General features: G+C 35.4%; 1 protein-coding gene across 1 annotated transcript; it reads right to left on the bottom strand.

Moving 5' to 3' along the window:
- Nucleotides 1–4262: 4262 nt before the first annotated feature.
- TYW5 (tRNA-yW synthesizing protein 5) lies at nt 4263–22460 on the bottom strand. The gene is made up of 8 exons (XM_004325663.4): nt 22243–22460; nt 17537–17691; nt 13213–13282; nt 10764–10808; nt 9996–10133; nt 8162–8249; nt 7651–7767; nt 4263–4681 (listed from the first exon to the last, which is right to left on the bottom strand). The coding sequence occupies exons 1-8, from the start codon at nt 22318–22320 to the stop codon at nt 4425–4427; spliced, it is 948 nt and encodes a 315-aa protein (XP_004325711.1). The 5' UTR covers nt 22321–22460; the 3' UTR covers nt 4263–4424.
- Between the last annotated feature and the right edge of the window lie 44 nt (nt 22461–22504).

Genomic DNA, 22504 nt, shown 5'->3' with positions numbered 1-22504 from the left:
GTCTGTTTGGATGTGCTGTTTGTTACTAGATTTGTTAAAACTTTAGATCGTTATTTGGAAGGAAGCGATTTCTCTCCACTTTGCCAGTTTGGGTTTGTGTGTGTTTTCATTAACCTCCATGTTTTTTTATACAGGCAACTTTGAACCTTTCCTATAAAAATACATCTCTTCTTTTTCTTTAAATTGCTCCACAGAAAATAGCATCATTTCCTTCTGTTGGATTTCCTAGACAACAAAATCTCTCGAAAATAAGTAAGTTCTTCCTTTTCTACGCTAATCATCTGTATTCCTTTAGCTGTCATCAAGAGACTTGGTTAGAATATGGTGTGGTCTGTTTTTCATTTCATTCATGCAATATCTAAGCCCCACCAAGGGCAAAGAAGGTCTAGGCACTGAGGATACAGTACAGACAAAACAGTTCCAGCATGTGAGGATGGAAATGTGTAATAGCCTAAGGCTTAAGAGGAAAAATATGAAACAAAAAGGTATTATTCTTAAAAGAGCTATTCTGTTACACTTCATTTAAGGGCTTTTAAGAGAAACATGCTTTAGAGGGTAAGATATTCATGTAGATAGACATCTGTGAATTCAGGTTGCTCTTTACAAAGGCAGAGAGGCCAAGCAGCTCTTAGTGGTAGAGACAGGCAGTCACTTAGGATGGTCATTTTAGTATCCTATTTAATGGAACTTGAAAAAATACAATATAACTTAGGTGTATTTAAGACATCCAAACACCCATGGCCTGTATGCTTGAAAAAAGACTGTAAGGTAACACCAGAGATATGTGGGTGACTACCAATCATCTATGTTAGTTCCTCCTGACTATATCTGTTTTTTAGCACTGGGGGAAGGAGTCACAGCAGCACAGTTCCAACTCCATCCAGACGTGCATTCCTGCTTCCTGCATTTTTTGGTGGGGGTCAACTTCTTAGATTAAGCTTTGATGTCTGTTGGCAACATCAGATGGGTAAGAAAAGCCTCATTGGGCTTCCCTGGTGGCGTAGTGGTTGAGAGTCCGCCTGCCGATGCAGGGGACACGGGTTCATGCCCCGGTCCGGGAAGATCCCACATGCCGCGGAGTGGCTGGGCCCGTGAGCCGTGGCTGCTGGGCCTGCGCGTCTGGAGCCTGTGCTCCACAATGGGAGAGGCCACAACAGTGAGAGGCCCACGTACCGCAAAAAAAAAAAAAAAAAAGAAAAGAAAAGCAAAGCCTCATTACTAAGGTTCTTTCCAAATGTTCACATAGCTGCTGTTCAAAAGGATAGAAAATAAGCCATGTTGACCTTGTTTCCCTTGTTTTGATATTTCATCGAAGTGACAAGTTTGAAATTACTGAATAAATAGAATTCAGATGTAATTATGTACCAAGAAAAATACTGTTAATGTTTGTGAGGAGAAAATAATTACAATCTTCGCATGTATTTTTAAAATTTATTTTGAAAGAATAATATATACCAGGGCAAAAAAAAAAAATCAGATAATAACTGCAAATTCCAGTCTTCCCATCTACTTGTCTAACCTCAGAGGCAGTCACTATCACTGGTTTCTCATGTATCCTTGCAGAGATAATTCTATGCATATACAAATAAATGTTTATTTACAGCATACCTTTTACACAAATGGCATCGTACTGTACTCATAGTTTCAAACCTTTTTCTCATTTAATTACCTTGGGAAAATACCTTGCCAGTACATACATATACCTGTCTCATTCTTTGACTGCATGCTATTCCATTTTTATATTACACTCTGCTGTCTACCTGTTCATTAGTCTTACTTTGTATCTCTTGTCTGTGTAGCAAGCAGCACATTGAGTTGTTTTGCTGGCAGAGGAAAAAAATTCCTTTGTGGCCCTGAACTGTAACCAGAGAATAACTATATAATGTATCCCTAAGTATCTGAGATGAGCTGCACCTAAGGGTAAGAATGGAGAGTTACTAATCTGGGCACCACAACTATAATTTCAAGTTTCTATCACCCAGCTGTGTCAGCCTCGACAGTCATTTAAGCAATCTGGATTGACTAGATGATTTCTAAGATCCCTTTCAGCAACAAAATTCTGAGATTTGGAATTCCTGACAAGTTGCAGCTAACATGCTGTGTACTATTTTATATATGAAAAACATCTCATTTGGTCTCAGCCAGGTAGGCAAAAAGATTAAAATATTTTGCATTTAAAATAAAAGACCCTAGGGGACTTCCCTGGCAGTCCAGTGGTTAAGACTGCGATTCCAATGCAGGGGGCAGGCATGGGTTCCGGCCCTGGTCAAGGAACCAGGATTCCACATGCCGCGCAGCGTGGCCAAAAAAATAAAAGACCCTAACATTAAAAATTATGACCAGGAATTTTAACTCCCCCCCAAAAATAAATAAAACCTCCCAAAGGATTCATCAGTATTGCAGATATTATAATGTTGCAACAGGAACTACCTCAAATCTCTCAGCAAAGGAATATTAAATGGAAGCTAGCACCAGCCATCAACCATGTTCCTGCCCTTCAGCTATCTCCTTTATTTCTGTAGCAATCCTATAAAGTTCAAGTTTTATTTTAAAGATGAGGAAAGTAAGCTTCTTAGGAGATTAACTTGCCTAAAGTCCAGTTTACTTTCCAAATAAACTGAATTAAAATGAATATTCGTTAGGCAAATTGTAATCTCAGCTTCCTAGTTTTCCACATGACCCTGGACATACATATTTTGCACTGATTCTCTTACTGGTTAAAAAAAAAGGGGTTTATTAAAGAGCTGACTCTAAATACTATTCCAACTAAAAGGGGTTTTGCTGTTTTTTTTTTCTTCCCAAAGAAAATCATTAAAGAAGTTCTTTGCTTAACCTAAGAAATAATAAAAATCAAAATCTAATAATTAGATATAAAACAATTTTTTTGACCGACTTCTTTTGTTGACCTGAGTAACTTCATTCTCTCTTCCCAAAGATGCCTGTTGAGAACAATTTTTTTATATACTTTTCCTTTCTTATTTGTTGTAATTTGCCTTTCATACCTGAAATTAATCCAACTCCAAACACGGTATGAGTGGATAAATTATTTTTAAAAGAAAGTTTTCTCCATAATTAAACTGCACTAAATCGATGTACTCAGATTGCTTTAGATGGGCACATTTGTATTCAGTAAATATATATGGGCTTTCTTCAATGACACTGCAATAAAATTACTAGGTGCAAAACAAAGAATGCCATAGATCCACATACAATCGCTGATTGTCTTCAATAATGATGTTATTGGTATCTCTCATGTATTCATTCTTAAAAGAAATTTTTTTTAAAAAAGGGGGATAGGCAGAAAACATCTACTGGGGAAAACTTGAATTAGGTTAAAGTTTAGCCATAGGTATAAATTAAAACTGATTTGAATATTTTCTGACATTCAAAAACTGAAAAGGGCAGGCCTAACTTACTGGGTACCAAGAAAACCAGGATCAGATTAAACACTTACTTTGGACAAATCACAAAACTAATAGTCCAAATCACTATCATCTAATCCAGTTGTTCTCAATCCTAATTATGCATCAAAACAATCTATGAGTTCTATTAAATAGATACCTATGCCAAACCCTAAAAACACTGAATCAGAGTCTACAAAGATGGGGCCTAGGCATCTGTATGTTATAAAAAGCTCAAAAGATTAATGTAGTACATATTGTTCGTTGCCCATGTTTTTTCCTTATCTGGATTCTGATTCTAAAAATTATCCATTCTACCTCATGTGTCTCAGGGGCAGCGGATTCTACTTCCAGCTCCAGTAGCTCCAACTGACCTAAGAGTTATTCCATATCCTTTACCAGTGACTGGCTCAGGGATGGACAGGTCTAAGCCACTTTAGATCAATGAGACCCAAGCATCTGGCGGCAAATTCTGGGAAAGCTTTGCATGTTAAGAGGGCCCCTGGAATCCCCTGATTCCTCCACTTCATGTAAATGAACATGCACCCAGCCCCAACTGCTATTGGCAGCCATCCCATGACCACGAGGGAAGCCAGCACTAGTATGATGCCAATGCTGCAGTTGAAAACGGGAGAAAAAAACCCCCAAAGTTTCCTGGTGACCCTTCTGAATCACTGGAATAGAAATACTGAAGCCCTTTCTATCAGTAGACTTCATGTATAATGATTCAATACATTTTCTTATTGTTTAGGTCATTTTAAGTTGGATTTTTAGTTATTTGCACCTGAAAGCTAAAGAGCTGTCCCACTGCAGCACTTTTTCAACCATAACAATCTGTATTAAGTAGAAACCACACAAACATGCCTTCATACTTCTTTAATCTGTAAATCTGAGATTGATTTATCTTTCCTATTTTAACAAAGGATAAATCTTTAAAAACATAATTTACATCTTGTTATACTTCTCCAGTATTTGAGTTGAACTGTATTTAAAAGTTTATGCTCACTGCATTCACTTCAATATTTATTCAAAGTTTTTGCTATAGGCTTTGTCTTGAATGTGCAAGACCATTCGCCGTGCATAGAAGTCCCTGTATTCCTCTGGTAATTCAGCCAGGGTTTTTAAGGCTCTGTCCAAAATTTGTGCAGCTCTTGATGCTGCTGTAGGATCTTTGTTTCCATAGGTATCCGTTTTATCATAGCATTCAGATGGAAGATGCTTCCAAAAGACGTTCACTCCCACTCCAAACTCTTCAGATATTACATTATGGAACCATAAAGCTGGAGAAGTTTTAAAAAAAAAAAGTTAAAAATAAAAGCTACAGTTAAAAAAAAAAAACCAAAATGTCAGTGAAATATCACGAATTGCATTATAGCCAATGCAAGAAATAATTCTTGTAACTAGATCCCTTCGTTAGCACACTCCCAGCTTTTAACAGAATCATTTTAACTTTTATGAATTGCCAACCAATTTAAAGTGTCAATAGCACAACCCTACGTTTAAAACCTTTGGAAGTAGCAAATTTTCCTTTTAACTTGAAAGACATAATAAAGTTATATTTGTTTTGTAGTTCTGTAATTTGGGGCTGTGTTTTGTGTTACTTGTTTACACTTCCTGAGTCACACAACCACATCAAAAGTGTTCATTTTTTATACACAGAACATTTCAATTATTTGAGGAGTATCTTTGACCTTTTCTGACTCAGTACAGTACTTTTGTTCTCAAAGACTTCCTGTACAAGCTGCATTTGGTTTTCTAACTTGCTTGAATCTGCATTCACTGTAGCCTCCTCAGTTTTACATTTCTAATGCAATTATAATCGTCTTATATTTCTTTCAGCTCCTTTATAATAAGTATATAAAACTAAAGCAAATATTTTGGTTGTGGAGAGGATGAGTAAACTTTTATCATATAGCTAATTAATATTTTACTTCCACTAGAAAGCTTACTTCTTTGTTTTCAATTGAGTCTAAATATTTTCAAAACACAGGTGCTACAGAAATACTAAAGCAACACTACAATATAATAAAGATGAAATACTAGTCACATCCAAAAAAAGTTTAATCCTGTGGAAAGGAGAAAGGAAGATTTATAAGAAGCTAAATTTTAGAAACAAACTCATTCTGAGTGCTCTAGGAGAAACAAAAGCTTAAAATATTTTGATTTACAAAACTAGGTTCCAAACATGGTTTTAATCTTAACTACTCTTTCTTTCAGAACCTTTTTTTCCATATTCAATGTAACAGGAAAAAAAGGTAACTATTCTGTTAAATTTACATCCGAAGATGGGACTTTTGCTCTTACTTCAAAATATATGCAAATGTTCAGTATTTCTGTTTTGTTTTTTTTCTTCTTTTAAAGTTGTATACAGAATAAGGGAGAACTGCATCACCCTTAACCATGCTCTCAAGACACAAAACCCCAAAATTTAAGTAATGGCAATAGATTTAAAAAATATGTGCTGGTTGTAGCAATCCCACTACTGGGCATATACCCTGAGAAAACCATAATTCAGAAAGAGTCATGTACCACAATGTTCACTGCAGCACTATTTACAATAGCCAGGACATGGAAGCAACCTAAGTGTCCATTGACAGATGAACGGATAAAGAAGATGTGGCACGTATATACAATGGAATATTACTCAGCCATAAAAAGAAAAGAAATTTGAGTTATTTGTAGTGAGGTGGATGGACCTAGAGTCTGTCATACAGAGTGAAGTTAAGTCAGAAAGAAAAAAACAAATTATGCTAACACATATATATGGAATCTAAAAAAACAAAAGTTCTGATGAACAGGACAGGAATAAAGACACAGATGTAGAGAATGGACTTGAGGACACGGGGAGGGGGAAGGGTAAGCTGGGACGAAGTGAGAGTGGCATGGACATATATACACTACCAAGTGTAAAATAGATAGCTAGTGGGAAGCAGCCACATAGCACAGGGAGATCAGCTCGGTGCTTTGTGTCCACCTAGAGGGGTGGGATAGGGAGGGTGGGAGGGAGACGCAAGGGGGAGGAGAAATGGGGATATATGTATATGTATAGCTGATTCACTTTGTTATACAGTAGGAACTAACGCACCATTGTAAAGCAATTATACTCCAATAAAGATGTTAAAAAAAAATGTGCTGGTTGTTTTCAATGAAGATTAAGAAGTCAAGTATCAAATTTTTTTTTTTTTTTTTTTTTTGCGGTACGCGGGCCTCTCACTGTTGTGGCCTCTCTTGTCGCGGAGCACAGGCTCCAGACGAGCAGGCTCAGCGGCCATGGCTCACGGGCCCAGCCACTCCCGGACCAGGGCACAAACCCGTGTCCCCTGCATCGGCAGGCGGACTCTCAACCACTGCGCCACCAGGGAAGCCCCAAGGTATCAAATTTTTATACACAATTATGTGAAGGACATTTTATCAGGACAATACAAAGATTAACAAAACATGGTTTCTTGTCCTCAAAGAATTTATAATCTAGTCCCAAATGAGAATATCATATTATTATTAATACTTTTTAACTTAATTTTATTATCACTGAAAAGTTATTAAACATATTAAACTTATTAACTTAGATATGGAAAATAAAACTATATAAATAGAATTTGTTAATGCATCCCTTTAATCTTAATTATGATTTTATAATCTTTATAATCTTCAGGTATTCAGTTTTGCATAATAATTACAGATGTTAATTATATCACTGGTTACTAACAGTAACTAATGCCTATTTACTGTTCAAAAACATTAAGTGACACTAATTCAGACTGTAGAAAAATGATGCACACAAAAGATATCATAGGTATTAAGACTAACATTTTTATATTTAATAAAATCTCTAATCTCTCTTGGCTTTGAAATATATTTACTATTTCTTGGTAAATACTTAAGTGACAGTTCTAAAACATGTTAATATTTTAGAAACAAAATGATTTTAAAAGTACAATGAGGTATAATCTTCTCCTAGATATAAAGTATCTTGTTTGAGATCCTTTAATAAAAGAATAAAGAAATTAGAGTATAATAATATTATATATATATAATATTATATTTATAGGTTGCCTTTGAAAACAAGATTGTTAATATTGTAAGAATTTGTCTAAGCATACTTTAAACACACACACATCTGTGTATAAAAATCATCTTGTATATGACAGGATACATCTAACAAATTTTTTTACTAAAATAATCATATAATGGATGGAAGACAGAGTACAAATATTATAAACATCAAATTACTGAAGTCTAGAAATCTTACCAGGAATGAATAATACATCTCCAGCTTTAAGGGAACATTCATACCGTCTAGCCTTGGAAAACAGTGGATATTTAGCTAAGTCTGGGTTATCTACATTCAGTACTTCTGATTTAGTACCTGAAAAGTTCCAAAAAAGGATAATATAGATTGAGCAGTTAGCATTTTTCTAAAAAGTAACCACAAATATAAATTTGAAAAAAATTTTTTTTCCTGTACAACTACTTCTGTGTACTCACAATGTGAGAATGATTACTATTCTCCTGAAACCTAAGACAATTTTCAATAACACATCCTTTATTTATAACCATTGACTTCCATGTAATATAATTAAGATAATCTGAAAATCTCATTCTTCATATTGCCTATCATTACATACACAATGGAGAATACAATACATCATAATTAGGAAGAAGCCCTATAAAGTTTTTCTATGAGAATGAAGAGATTAAAAAAAAAAACTAACTGAATAAATAAAACTTCAGAAATTTAAACTTAAAAAAAAAAACAGTACCTGATAAATATAAATATTGGGCATCTCGAGGACTGAATAGTACAACACGCTTTTTTCCTGTCACTTGTATTAATAAGTTATCCATTACCTGAAGACAAATAAGAACTTATGAATAAGCAGTATCTAAAATTCAAATACACAGAACCAATGGTATTCCAAACAGTTAACCGTAAATCCTATCCTTTAATAAAGCTTGACTCACATTACCTAAAACTTATAGTAGTATTCTAATCTAACAAGGAAAACAGTTGTGTTACACAACTGTGTCGTTATTTCTCCAACACTGTCTTAAAATGGGAAGGATTGGCAAGCTATTAGGAAATCTGAAGTCAGAAAACTATTTGCCTTTGCCCCACCATTCTGACAGCAAGTATAGTTACACCTATTTGAGGCTCTCCTTGGTAAGTATCTATTTTACTTATCTGTCAAGGAATGCTATAAGGCCAAAATTAGACAACAGGTTGAAAGCACTTAGGAAAACCAGGTGTTGGGAAAATAAACAGTACTGCTGCAACTACTGCTAAACTCTTTTACTATATGGCCAACCATAATTTGGTTATAGGTATGTATCTTGATTTCCAAATTATTTCTATAGGACTATAACTTGGCAAATTTTCTTGATGAACCTATTAATAATGGAGCAATCCTGACTTTTCCTGTGTTTGTAAGGGTACACTACATTAGTACAAATTTTGAAAAATGTTAAAAGGCAGAGCTACATAATTCTCAGCTAAGGAATTAAAATATATACTAAGCAAGATATATTCATGATTATTGAGTACATATCACTTCTACCTAAGCATTTCTCCTTTTACCACTAACCCTTGACTTATGTAAACTTTAACTATATAACTAGCATTCCTTTGACTTATTTTTATGGTTAAGAAAAACTTTATAATATTTAAGATAAAATGGATACTACATAAAATAGTCATTGAATACAGTTAAAAAGTTTGAGTTACATCATTTTCTCACCTTATCATTCATGTAAATAAAACCTTAAAAAATATGCTAAGACTTTATATCTATCTCATTTAATTATAGAGTTACTATGTTAAAATCCTCCCGAGGGCCTCAGCTAAACTGTAAAACACACTTCTAAAACTTTATTAAATTTAACTCAGAACTTTTCAAAATATTCTTTTATCTTTAGAAACCTATTAGGTATTGCTTTAAGCTTTCTAAATTTCTCCACCCAACACCAAACCAAACACAATACTAGATTTTTAATATTTTTAGATACTTATATGCATATGTTTAAGCAAATAAAATTGTAACACCATAGAATAAGTGATCAAGATCAATACTCTACACATCTTGCTGCTCAATAAATACAGCAGACACTTGACATTCTCAAGGGATATACAGCCTAAGACCTTCAGGTGTCCCCAAATTCTTATAATTGGAAATGGCTCTCCACAAACTTCTGCCTTTCTCCTCAACAATGGTTCCATCTAGTCATGTATCACTTCAACATCCTCATACTACAACCTTAACATTTTTCCCACTTTTGCAGCTTTCCCCCTCATCTGGTGTCCACTTTTCACATATTAAAAAAAACATTTCAAAAAACGTAGTATATATATTATGAGGAACCAAGAATAAGACCACAGAGAAATGCAAATATAAGAAACTAACTAGGCTTTGGCATTAACTAAAATAATTCACTCCCATACCACTGCCTTGCAGAGCACCTGTTTTCAAACTTCATGTTTCAGCAAATTACATGTCAAAGATCTTTGGGGTAACCTCCAGAAAGTTGAAACTGTGAATGTTAAGTCCATAAATTCTAAAGAGCTACTGTAGTTTTAGATTTCTCATTTATGTAGCATACATCATAGTGGGTCCAAAGTTGTAACCCTGGTGAGCTAATTCGAAAAACACTGGAAAAGAACTGCTCTTCTTTGAAGAATTTTGGAAACTTAATATCTCCTTCCAATAAAGGAAACTGCTTTCTGATATCTGCAACATCCTGCATTGAGAGAAACATAATGAGAATTTTAATAATAAACACAATATTGGCATAATGCTTATTTTATCTAAGGCTGCCATCAGAGCCCATGATAATAAGGAGGAATGGGGCAAAACTCTGCTCACTGTTTTAAATACTAGGATGTGACCATAGCCAATGCATGATCTTTCAACTGAAGGAATGACAGACTATGTACCAAGACATTCAACAATATCACTATTGTTAAGCTTAATATGCTTCACTAATAGAAAAGTTCTTCCTACTTTAAGCAAGAATCATACAATTGCCATCTACTCTAATATTGAAGTTTAGGAGTCATCAACTTGAATATAAGTTATCAATTACATAAAACCTGTGGGTACTACTAAGGGAGAAGAATAAAAGAAGGTAAAGAAATAATAGTGCCATAAAGAGAAAAGATAGAATCTGACTTGATCATTTTAGGGACCACTCCTTAACACTGTGTCCATATCAATTTGATTCTGAATACATATATATGAATTATCCAGGATTTTTATAATTATTTTAGATTATATTTTATTAGCTGAATGGCCATCTGTAAAATATACAGTAGAACAGATTTCTTAATTGTGGAGAGATTAGACAACTTGTTACATTCAGAATTCTTACCTTTCTAGGGTCTTCTCCAAGTGATCGTAGGTAGTACTTCTCATCCTTAAACATTCCAAAGAAAAACAACATCAGTATTTACTTTAAAATATTAGAAAGTAAAGATGGAAGAAAATAAATCTGAAAAGCTAACCCTCAAGTCATTTTTGAAAAAGTTCCATTTTGTTACCCTTTGTACTAATGCTCTCTGGTGGCTGTATGAAGAAATGTCTCTATATGCCGCTAGTAATAACGACAGGATCCACAAAACATTAAGTAAAATAAATCCTAAAGGCGACACATACATACCACATCTAAAGCCACAATGCTTAATTTAGACTTTATACTCCAAATTATTTACAATCTTAACAGTGCCTTAAGACTTAAAAGAACTCCCATTTGTATAGCACATATGATCTCAGAGCATTGCTAAGGGCCAATGACAAACTAATATAATATAAATGTAGAATAGAAGATAAATAAAATACTTTATACTTTTAAAAATCTGAAACATTGCATTTTATAAAGCTAAGTTTATCCCTAATCACATAATTCTCAAGCCAAATCCTTAAGAGTCAGCTCATGTACGAATTAGAAATATGTAATTTCATAGTAATAAGTTTAAGTTGATGCTTTAAAAAACTGTCAATTATAACTTCACTGAGTAGCTCTAATAGGGAACTATTTGAATTATGACGCACTGTATTGCCCGCATTTCCTGTAATAATTAGAGAACTGAGATATATCAGGTCAAACACAGGGGCAACCCAACTCAAGAATTCTGCCTCTTTTATACTTACATTGACCATTATAATACAAACTTCAAAATGTATTTTATTTACCCTAACAATATATTATACATCTCTGTTCATAAATTTTACTAAACTCCTAGATTCACTGTTTTTAAAATTTTAACTAGTACCATATCAGATAAGTTCCATAAATTTATTACTGGCTAAATAGATTTCAAAGTATGTTCTTTAAAATTCTAAGAGTCTCTTCCAGTTCTAATGTTTCAGGATTTAAAAGGTAAATTCATGTGGCAGGTACAGAGAAGCACCGCAGACTGCCCTTCAAGAAAGGGTTCATAACTTATTGCAAGGAGTGTGATTAAGTTACAGCTGCCAGCTGTTAACTCCTGCAGGTCCACCTCATCCTTTGAACTAAAGGTCATGCTCTTCGTGGGGTAGCCCCAGCCAATGACTAAGCAGGATGGTAAAAGGCCTAGACATTGCTACCCAAGACAGGACTCCTCTAAGAGGTCGTCTTCGCTCAGGAGTTCCACACTGATCTGGCAGAGAGACTGTCAGCTCTGCATCACCATCTGATGGCACCCTCTACCCAATCCTCTCCTTTCCTTTCACAGGTATTACTTCCCAAAAAACCTTCTGTAGTCCTAATTCCATCTCAGCGTATGCTTCCTAGAGAACTGAACTAATAGTCCATATTCATCTTACTTACACACTCACCCTAATTTTTAGACTTTAATTTATCTTGTCTTGCCCTTTATCTTGTCTGTTTCTTTTACTTCACTTGACATTTCATGGCTATTTACATCTGTGCCACTCATTACCCTTGGACAGGAAAGGACTGATACCAAAGGGCAACTGAACATGTATGTTAAAGCATGGCTGTAAAGTTAAAAAACATTTTTCAGGTACAGCTAATGGATTCAGTTTTAGTAGATATTCTAGTCATGCTACAGAATACAGGTTTCTGGAGTTTGTAGGGATACTGGTGGATCTAGTGTAAACATCACCCGATGACAGAACTGTGAAAACAAAACATTTTTACCACCAAACTGACCAGCAGCCCAGCTGGCTCAGATGCAGACAATAGCTTTCTTCAAAGCTTAAAAAGCAGTTTATTTTTCAAATGTGCTTTTGAGATAACAGAGTAAATTTTTTAAAAAAAATGTATTTATAAAAGCCTCAATGCCTTATCTCAAGACGTTTAAATTATTTAAAGCTGGATTTAATGTAAATAAGTAGAATTCTTCTGCATTTAATCCTGAACAAATAGTAAATACACACAATAGAAGTCACATTGATAATAACAATAATAAAATATAGAAATAGTCTAATAGTAAGATATGAAAATAAAGTTCTCCATTAGCATTTGAACTTGGCACATCAGACCAAAGCATTTTCAGAGGAAGTAATATTAATAGCTAACATTTAGTGAGTGGTTCCTATGTGTCAGGCACTGTGCTAAGTATTCTATAGATTTTATTTAGTTAACTGTCACAAAAACCTTATGAAATAGATACCGTTATTATTCCTATTTCATAGATGAGAACACTGAGGCATAGAAAGATAATTTGGACAAGGTTTGAGACCTAATAAATAACACAGCTAGGATATATATATGGAAGGCTATAGTTCTTACACATCTAATATTCTTTTATAAGAAAATAATTTAGTATTTACATATTAATGCTTTCCTAAGAAAATGTGTTAAAAGCAGTTACCTCTGAAATAAAGAATTCCTTATGCTTTTCTTCAGCTGCCCTCTGAACCAACTTGCCAAAAGGTAAAGTTCTGAAATAAACACAAAAGAATCCTTGGACTTAGTAACAATAAATCATCTAGTAATACTCTAGTCACTATATATATATATATATATATATATGCATATATATATATATATGCATATATATATATATGCGTATATATATACACACACACACTGCTTGTTGGAGTTTGATATATCTTCTGTTTTACAATATCCATAATTTTTATTATAACATATTATGTGGAATTCTAAATTTTCAAAATTCATTTAGCATTGAGCTTATTTGACCTAGGTTGGCTGAAATTTTGATTTCAAATAGATCTACAGTACAGATGGATCCTTCTCATATCAATATACTCCTATTCTAAGTTGCTGTTAAGAAAACTGTTTCTGGTTCTATGGTATATACGGTATCTTTGGAAATAAACCAACTTTCAAGCGTTTATTGCTACTAATTTTCAAGTGTCCTCGCAAAACAAGTCTTGTGATGAATGGGGCAAGCTATCAACACCAATGCTACTTCGGAAGAGACAACAAGCAAACAGTCCAATGAAGACAAAGCCCCTCTGCTTCTCACCAACCTGCCTGCCTTCTGGCAGTAGCACACAAAACTGCTCTCATCCTCCTGTACCACCCTCTATCATTTCAGGCTTCTGAGGAATAGCTCAGGAATTCCAGTGAAGTGACCAAATTTTATTCTTCTTAAATATTTCTGCCCAAATGCCTGTCTCCTTCCATCCTGGTGAACAGGGCTGAACACTGCAGAAGCAAAGTTTGTTTCCTTTACCTCATGCTCTTGAGCCTGAAGGGCTGTCTTTTCTCTGCATCACATCCTATCCATTCAACCTTCTAGAATCAAATGTACTGCCCCCTATCTGCAGATGATACCTGTAATCTTTCACTCTTATTACCAAATATCTTTCCACTTGATATCTGTACTGGGGAGGTAAGATTTCCTTCTAAGAAGATGACCTTGCAATGTTTTCCTAGAAACATACTAGGTTAAGATAAATGTGGAATGTCAGCTGTCAGAACAGGTAACATTGTTTATTGTAAAAAATGACCCTTTGGGAATCCCCCGGCGGCCCAGTGGTTAGGACTCCACGCTTCCCCTGCAGGGGACACAGGTTCAATCCCTGATCGGGGAACTAAGATCTGGCATGCTGTGCAGTGCAGCCAAAAATAAATAAATAAATAAAAAGACCCCTTATTTATTGTGTCTAGACTAGAAGGATGGTGAGTGGACTATAGCCACCTGTTAGGAAGCAGAGGACTTGGCTTCTCCCTGTGCAGCATAACTCAGTAACTGAGCATGTTCCTTGGAGGAACTGAGAAGCCAAGGTCATGAGCCATTTCATGCTGCTGGTTTCTGCGCACTAAGTGGCTTAGCTAAGCTAGGGTGTTTCTGCAATCCACCTCTATAGTCAGTCTTGTTCCCTTACAAGTAAGCTGTCACTTGGTGAGCCAAAAAATGGTTTCTGGATTGGTATAAGGACTCCCACTGATTCTATCTGCTGCAATACTGTTTCCTGCCTTGTATTCCTTTGCAAAGGTAAGTGAGTCTGATGCCAGATTATGGACTAGCAGGTGTCAATCAGAATTTGAGGACACACTGCTGATAATTATGTAGAGTGAGCACTCAAGAGAGAAAAAAGGAGTCTGTCATCTACTCAGACCAATCTACTACTACAGTTTTGGCTAATAATATCAACAAATTTATTTGTTCAATGTTTTCCATCTCTGACCTCACTATATACTCTTCATTCCTACCAAAGCATCTTTGAAGAGTTTGGGAACAATGTGGAAGCCTCTCTGGGCCAAAACTACCTCTGAAATTGGTGCAGTTGCTAAGGCTTTTTTACTGGAGAGAACCCAAGACCTTTACAAGAAGAGGCCAGATAGAGTAGCTCAGTCCAGAGAAGCAGAACTCGGGTGCCCCCAGCAACCTTCTCCTTTAGGTCGTAGTACCTGTCAGAGCTTCTACAGAAACTAAGTTGAGAGAAGAGGAAATGAGGTATATGAATTGTTAAGTTCCTTGGCCCTAAGGTCTTATCTATCCTATGCATGTTTCAGTAAGAAGGGCATCTGCTATAGAAGTTCCACTTGTCTGGACTGACATACAGACCAGTAAGGGAGGTAGTATCAAGGAGGACTTAGGATTATTAGGACTTGGTGGAGTCAGGCAAATTTGGGTATAAGTCTTAGTTCCAACATTTAGAGCTATACAATCTTAAGTTATTTAACATTTTTAAACTTCCATTTCCTCATCTGTATAATTATTATTTAAAAAATCTACCTCACAGAAGTCTAAATGAGCAATATAATCTAGGATGCACAGTACCTGACATATAGTAAGTGTTCAATAAAGGACAGGTGGTGGGGTTAACAACAATGATAATACAGCAGCATGCAGTAGTTACCAACATTTAGAAAAAGAAGAAAAAAAATCTTCACTGTTCTGCTCCCCATTTTGGAAAGGCTGCTTCACAAAATCAAGATCAGGAATGATGAAAGTATAACAAACAATGAGAGCAGGATGATGATAGGAGTCAGATGATGTGATAGGCAGAAGCAGTGAAGCAAAGCTTATATAAGATTCAGACTTAAAAAAAAATCTATGGCCAGAAGAATAACAACTGTATCCTTTCACTACACAAGGCTCTTCTTTTTTATAGTATACTGACTCTGGAAGAACAGTTAGAGCTACCAAGAGGAGAGAAGTAAAAGCTAAGACTTGGAAACATATTTATCTTCAAATGTTTAAAAAGCAGAAATGCAACCTTAATCTGAACTGATAATAATTATGTATGTGCGTAGGTTTTCTTACTTTCTAGTCTCTGTCTTTGGTCTAGATGCCTCCCTTCTTTCCTACTCCCTGATAACTGCCAAAAATGACTAAATCTATTCTCCTTCTTACTCTAAGAAACTAATCTTGCAACTCCTTAGTAGCTGTAGTGAAAGGCTTAGAGGAAGCTGGAATAGGAACTATTACATAATATATGTGCTTCAAAAACATGTTTTGAAAAGTTTATAGGACATGACATAACATCAAGGCAACTCAAGATGAAGTTTCAATACCCATTTGTTACAGCATTGGGCTCCCTGGAAAATAAACATCATTAACTGCAGGCTGAAAAATGCTCATCATTCCAGCACTTTCTTCCACTTTCTTGATTTAATAAAAAATGAAAAGTTCTTACACTTGGAAAAATTTATGGTAATTAAATTCAATCCATGGCCTATTAAAAACCAAAACTGTAATGGCAAATATTCAAAGGATCAAAAACCGAGAAATGCTTTGGCAAGCTGCTATATGAACTTGGGAAACTCTACTGAGAAAAGAACGGCCCTGGACATTAGAAGCTCTGTTTAACTCATCTTTAAACTCTGGAAGGAACAGTGAAAGCCACCTTTCTTTAAAAATCAGTCTTTTGTGAACAACATGGTTTTTCAATAGACTGAATTTGCTGGGAACTGCATGTGCTCAGAATTTGAAAGTTGTTTGTTTTTAAATTTAACATTTTTAGTGAAACTCAAGGGAATAAACTCATGGGAATAAATAGCATATTAAATCTATAAGGCTGTAGCATTTAAAGCTTTCAAGTTTAGATATTCCACAGCATTTACCTATCTTTTACTTTTAAGACATTCCAAAGCATAAAACGACAACCATGAGGGACATTTAAAGTATTTAAGATTATTTGGACAAAAAAGAAAATTAAGCCTGATTTATCTAAGTTGACAAAAGATTATACCAAACATAGTAACCACTTGTCTTATATTTCTGGAGAGGGCAGAAAAAGAAAACATGAGCTTATACTTATCTAAAAACAATCTGGAATAAAAAATCTTCCCAAAATAAGGCACTTAAAAATCAAAATAGGTTATAAAGGAAAACTTTAGAATTTATTACTCTAGATAACAATTACTAATGTGGGAGGATCAAGTAATTAATGAAGCATTGAATGAATACAGTACACTGAGCTTTAGATGAATCTAACTTTAGTTACAGAAATTCTGCTCTTTCCATGACTCCAGAAGGTATTGGGTACACACTATATTTTTAAAATGGTCTTTGGAAATGTCTTTGTATAATTATGTAAGCTCAGAATTCTTGTCTTTTAAAAGCCATTCTTTAAAAATTAGTAAGCTATTCCACAATTATATCAAACTAGCCAAAAGAGAAAATGCCATATAATCTTTGTATAATAATGCAAAAATATTTTAAAGGTTTAAAAAAAGTTATGTGTATCCCCAGAGTAAACCTCAGAAGAAAATACCTATACACAAAGTTCTTACTAATGAAGTCCATCTGGGCAACTGCAGCAACATGAATCTTCACCTCTTTCCTCCCTCCAATTTGGCTTAGGTAATCCACTGTCCATTTGCTCGTACATGTCCCCAAATCAATTCCTTCCAACACTAGAGGTTTTCTCTGTGTGGAAAAAATCAACCAAAAATTAGGGAAAACCAACAATGTATCAGGAGCTGTATTTGGTAATAAAGGGATAAAAACAAATAAGAAATGATTCTTTATCCCAAGATGCTAAAAATCAAACCTTCTGACAATTCATGCTGTAACTAAAACAGGAAGAGGACCCATGTAATATAGTTAGAACAAAATTTTAACATTAGGAAATCAAAACCAAACAAAACAGAAGTGCCACCATAAGCTTAGAAACAAGAGAAATCTGAGTATTATTTAAAGCATTCTCTAGAGTGTTATTTATGACAAAACATACAACTGATTAAAATTTGTGCTTTATACTCAAATACTGTTTGCAACTTTTTATTTTGACACCATTCTAAACTTAACGAAAAGTTGTAAGAACATTACAAAGAACTCCCGTATACCATTTACTCTGAGTCACTAGTTGTTAATTTAACATTTTGCTCCACTTACTTTACCATCTGCTCTCACTCTTGTTATATGTGTACAGAGAGAAACATATTAAAGATAATTTAATTTTTTCTAAACTAGTTCAGTGTAAGTTGCTGACATCATGCTCCTTTATCTCTAAAACTTGAGTATATTTTCTGAGAACAAAGACATTCTTTTATATAACAACAGAATAATTATCAAAATTATATTTAACACTGATATAATACTTTAATCCAGACTGTATCCAAATTTTGCTAACTGTCCTTATAATATCCTCTATATTTTTTCCCTATATCTGAGATGCCACATTGTATTTAATTACTATATCTCTTTTACTCTGGAACAGTTCCTCAGACTCTCTTCTATAACATTGACATTTTTGAAGAGTAGGCTAGTTATTTTGTAGAATGCCCTTCAACTTGGGTTTATCCGATGTTTCTTCATGATTAGATTCAGGTTACACATTTTTGGAAAGAATGTACCACAAAAGCAATGTTGTGTCTGTCTCAGTGCAACACATCAGGTAGCACATGATATTTTCCCTATTATTTATGATGTTAATTTTGATCAACTGGTAATTCCTGCCTCAATCAAGTATTGCTACGATGAGTGTAAAAATCGTGATAAAAAAAAAAACTCCATCACCTTCTACATGTACTAGTTGGTATTCTAATGTAAAAATCAGCTCTAACTTCTCCATTCACTTATTTTATTCACTGAGTTATAGTCTACTGACATAATTTTGATGCTCAAGTTATCCCAGATTTGGCCAGCAGGAGTCCCTTCGACCTGCCTCTTGTGACGTTTTACCTGAGCACTTCTTACTTTATGGAAAAATAACACAATCCAGTATCCTTTTACATCTCTGTCCCAGCCCTCTAGTCATTTCTTCAAGCAGCTCTGGTTTCTTCTAGTGGGGAATGCTGTTTAGAAACCATGATCTGGGTGCTGAATGTGTTTATGACTATTGGTGTGTCATTACTTCTAGGCCTTCTCAGTGGACAGAGCTAGGAAACACATGAAGGTGTGTATATACTCACTCCTCCCCAAATATATATATACACACACACATATTCTGCATATGCATATAGTTGTATCTATCTATTTCTCTTTCTCTCTCAATATGTACTATACACACACACACACAATTAATGGATGTATGATGAACCATGATACTCCCAATATGGATACCTAATTCTGATCTTATACCACAAGATTTATTCTAATATTCATTGTTTATATATTTGTAAACTCCCTTCTCTTAGTGGGAAACCTGGTTCCTATCATCCTCAATGTTTAATCAATTGTACAATCCCAGAATTCACAATAAGTGCTTTTGCAATTGCTAAGTTATACCACTGTAAAAAAAAGTCTACAAACTAGAATTCAGTATTGTTTATGGTTCTTTTTGTTTTTAGACTGATATATAATCAAAGAATTGTGTTCGAAAGTGATTTAGGTTACTTCTCCTCCTCTCCCTTACTTAGGTTCACTTCTTACTTTTATATTCTATATTAGAGTTTGGTTGGTTTTTTTGAACCATTCCTTATCCTTGTTAATTTTACTATTATTATTACTGTAGAATATAAAACAGTAACGTGATCTCCAAAGTCAAAATTGTACAAAAAAGGTCACCGCATCTATAATCACCCACCTCATAATCACTCATCCCCTATACATAACCAGTCTCATTAATGTCTGGTTTATCGTCCCTGTATTTCTTTTTTGCATAGTGACCAAAAATATATATACTTTCTTATTTCCCCTTCGTTTTTATACAAAAAGTGTCTTATTATGTATTGTTTTTGTAATTTGCGTTTTTTTAAAAATTTAAAAATATATCCTGGAAATCACTACTATCAGTTCAGATTATTTCCCTCATTCTTTTTTACAGCTTAGTACACCTTAGTGTAAATGGACAATTTAATCAGTCTCCTATGCATACGTTTTTAGGTTATTTGTAATAATTCGCAAGCATAATAAACACTAGAAATTTTCATACTGTTGGAAATATATCCCCAGAGTAAATTCCGAAAGAGGAACTGCTATATCATAAAGTAAACACATCAATAGTTTTGTTAGATATGCCAAATTCCCCTCCATGAGGGTTGTACTACTTGGCATAAAACGTGAGAGTACCAGCTTTTTCACAGACCCACAAAGAATATTATTATTAAAGCCTTTTGATTTTTGCCAATATTATAGATAAATGGTATCTCAGTTTAATTTCTCTTATGAATAAAACTGAACATCTTTTCATGTGTTTAGATGCCGTTTTTATCTTTTTGTCAACTGTTGATTTTTTAATCAGATTTTTGCCCTCCCCCCATTAATTTTTAAAAGTTCTTTACGTACATGGGCTTTTACTGCCCTTTAATGAAATATGTTGCAAATATTTTTCTCCCAGTTTGTATTTTATGTACAATTTTAATCATTTATCACACCTGAGTCATAGTTAGAAAGCCCTTCCATAGACCTAGATTGCAGAGAAATTTACCCATGTTTTCCTCTAGTACTTAACGTAGTTTCTTTTTTTTATTTAGATCTCTGATCCATTTGGAGATAACTCTTCTGTACGGTGTCAGATATAAATCTAATTTTATCATTTTCTAAATGACTGTGACCATCCACTTGTCCAAGCACCATTTATTTAAAAGTTCATCTTTGCCCCAGTGATTTTTAAAATGTCGCGTTCATCACATGCTAAATTTCCATATATATATATATCTCTCCAGAGCCTGGATAAATACTTGTGTTTGTGTACACACGTCTATCTTCATCCAGACTTTCTATTTTATTCCTCTAGTCTGTCTATTCATGCACCCGTACCACACTATTAAATATTAAAACATGTTAAAAAAATCTGATAGGACTATAACCCCTCACAGCTTTTCTTCAGTGTTTTCAGGTAAAAATGTCTTGTTTTGCAATTTAGTTATTAATTTCTAGTTTTATTACATTGTGACCAGAGTGTTGCTTGTAATTTTCCACTTTATGAAGCTTAGTGATGCTTTGTGACATATTGTATGTCTTGTCTGGCAAGCCTAAATTACAAAACTCTTTTTGCTATTCATCTTCCAAAGCATTTCCACATACATACATCATTTGCTCTTCATAATACTGTCCTGAAGGCATCTTATACTAACGTGTCCTGCAGTGAGGTAGGGAGGACAGCAACCTATCTAGCACTAGTCTCCCAAATAAATTAAGGCTTGAATCCTCCCTATAGGCTGCTAACTCCTAAAAGAAAAAAAGTTCATCCCTGACTTTTGTAAGGACTGTAGCTCAATGACCACCCTTATAGGTGTAAATATCAACTGAAATTGCTGGACGGGGGGCGGGTTTCTTTATCATGAGCAGGCTAACTGTAAACCTGTGGGGTTTTTTTTTTTTTTTCTGTAAATATCTGCTGGCCTCTTTATCTTAGTTTTTCTGAAGCCTGGATTCCCTTGCAAAGCACGGCAAGTAAAAACACTTTTTTTCCCCATTAGTATTTTTCTCTGAGAACTAAGGTTCGAATTATACGTATAAGAGAATCGAACGTCTGAACTAGAACCCACGTTAGTTAGAATCCAAGACCACTGGAAGTTTGTCGGGGGATTCCCATTGCTTCCCCTTTTGGCTCAGTGCAGTGAAAAACTTCTTCAGATCCAGTAACTCGCGTAGACTGACAGGCGCCGTTCAAGCCACTGGCTGGGGTTGGGGGCGAAACCTCCTCTAGATTTTAGAAAACCCGATGGAAAACTGGTGGTGGTGGTGGTGGGGAACTCCCTGGGTTGCCATGGTAACGGTAGAAGACTTTGTAATCAGACTCCCGCAAGGCTGCTAAGCAGCTAGTAGGGCTTCTTGGGCAAAATATTTCTCGTAGCCAGCGCTCTGCCGTCAACCTGCTCCCCAGAAACGTGGAACGGAAAACTTAACAGATGAGCCAGTCAACATCCCCTTTGTGCCCTCTCCCTTGGCCGCCGGGCCAACCTGCCACCTTAGGCCGACAGCCACCTCCTCCCACACCCTGGATCGCAAGAAACCAATTCGGAGCCGCTGGAGCGCTAGGGACGGGTATCCACCGGCTTCCCGCGGTTCTGCCCCGCAAGAGGGCCTCACCTGCGGATACAGGTGCTCCATGAACTGCTCCTGCGAAACGCCCTCGAGCCGGGGTACCGGGAAGCACTGCTCGGCCATGGTTGCTCACGCCCGTCCTCTTCCAAGTCCTGGGAACCTCGGCCCTAACACGTTCCAACCGCGCGGACCGCCCGGAAACAGGTCCGGGAGAGAAAAGGTCCACGAGGCCGGCTGAGTCGCGAGAGCGGCGGGTTCCGAGCGCGGGGCTGGGGGCCGACGGGCATGTGATGGAGAGCAGGGAAGT

Source organism: Tursiops truncatus, chromosome 7 (assembly GCF_011762595.2).
Source record: "Tursiops truncatus isolate mTurTru1 chromosome 7, mTurTru1.mat.Y, whole genome shotgun sequence".
In the NCBI taxonomy this organism is placed as follows: domain Eukaryota; kingdom Metazoa; phylum Chordata; class Mammalia; order Artiodactyla; family Delphinidae; genus Tursiops; species Tursiops truncatus.
The sequence above is the reverse complement of the archived record's forward strand: the minus strand, read 5'-3'. Positions and strand labels throughout refer to the sequence as shown.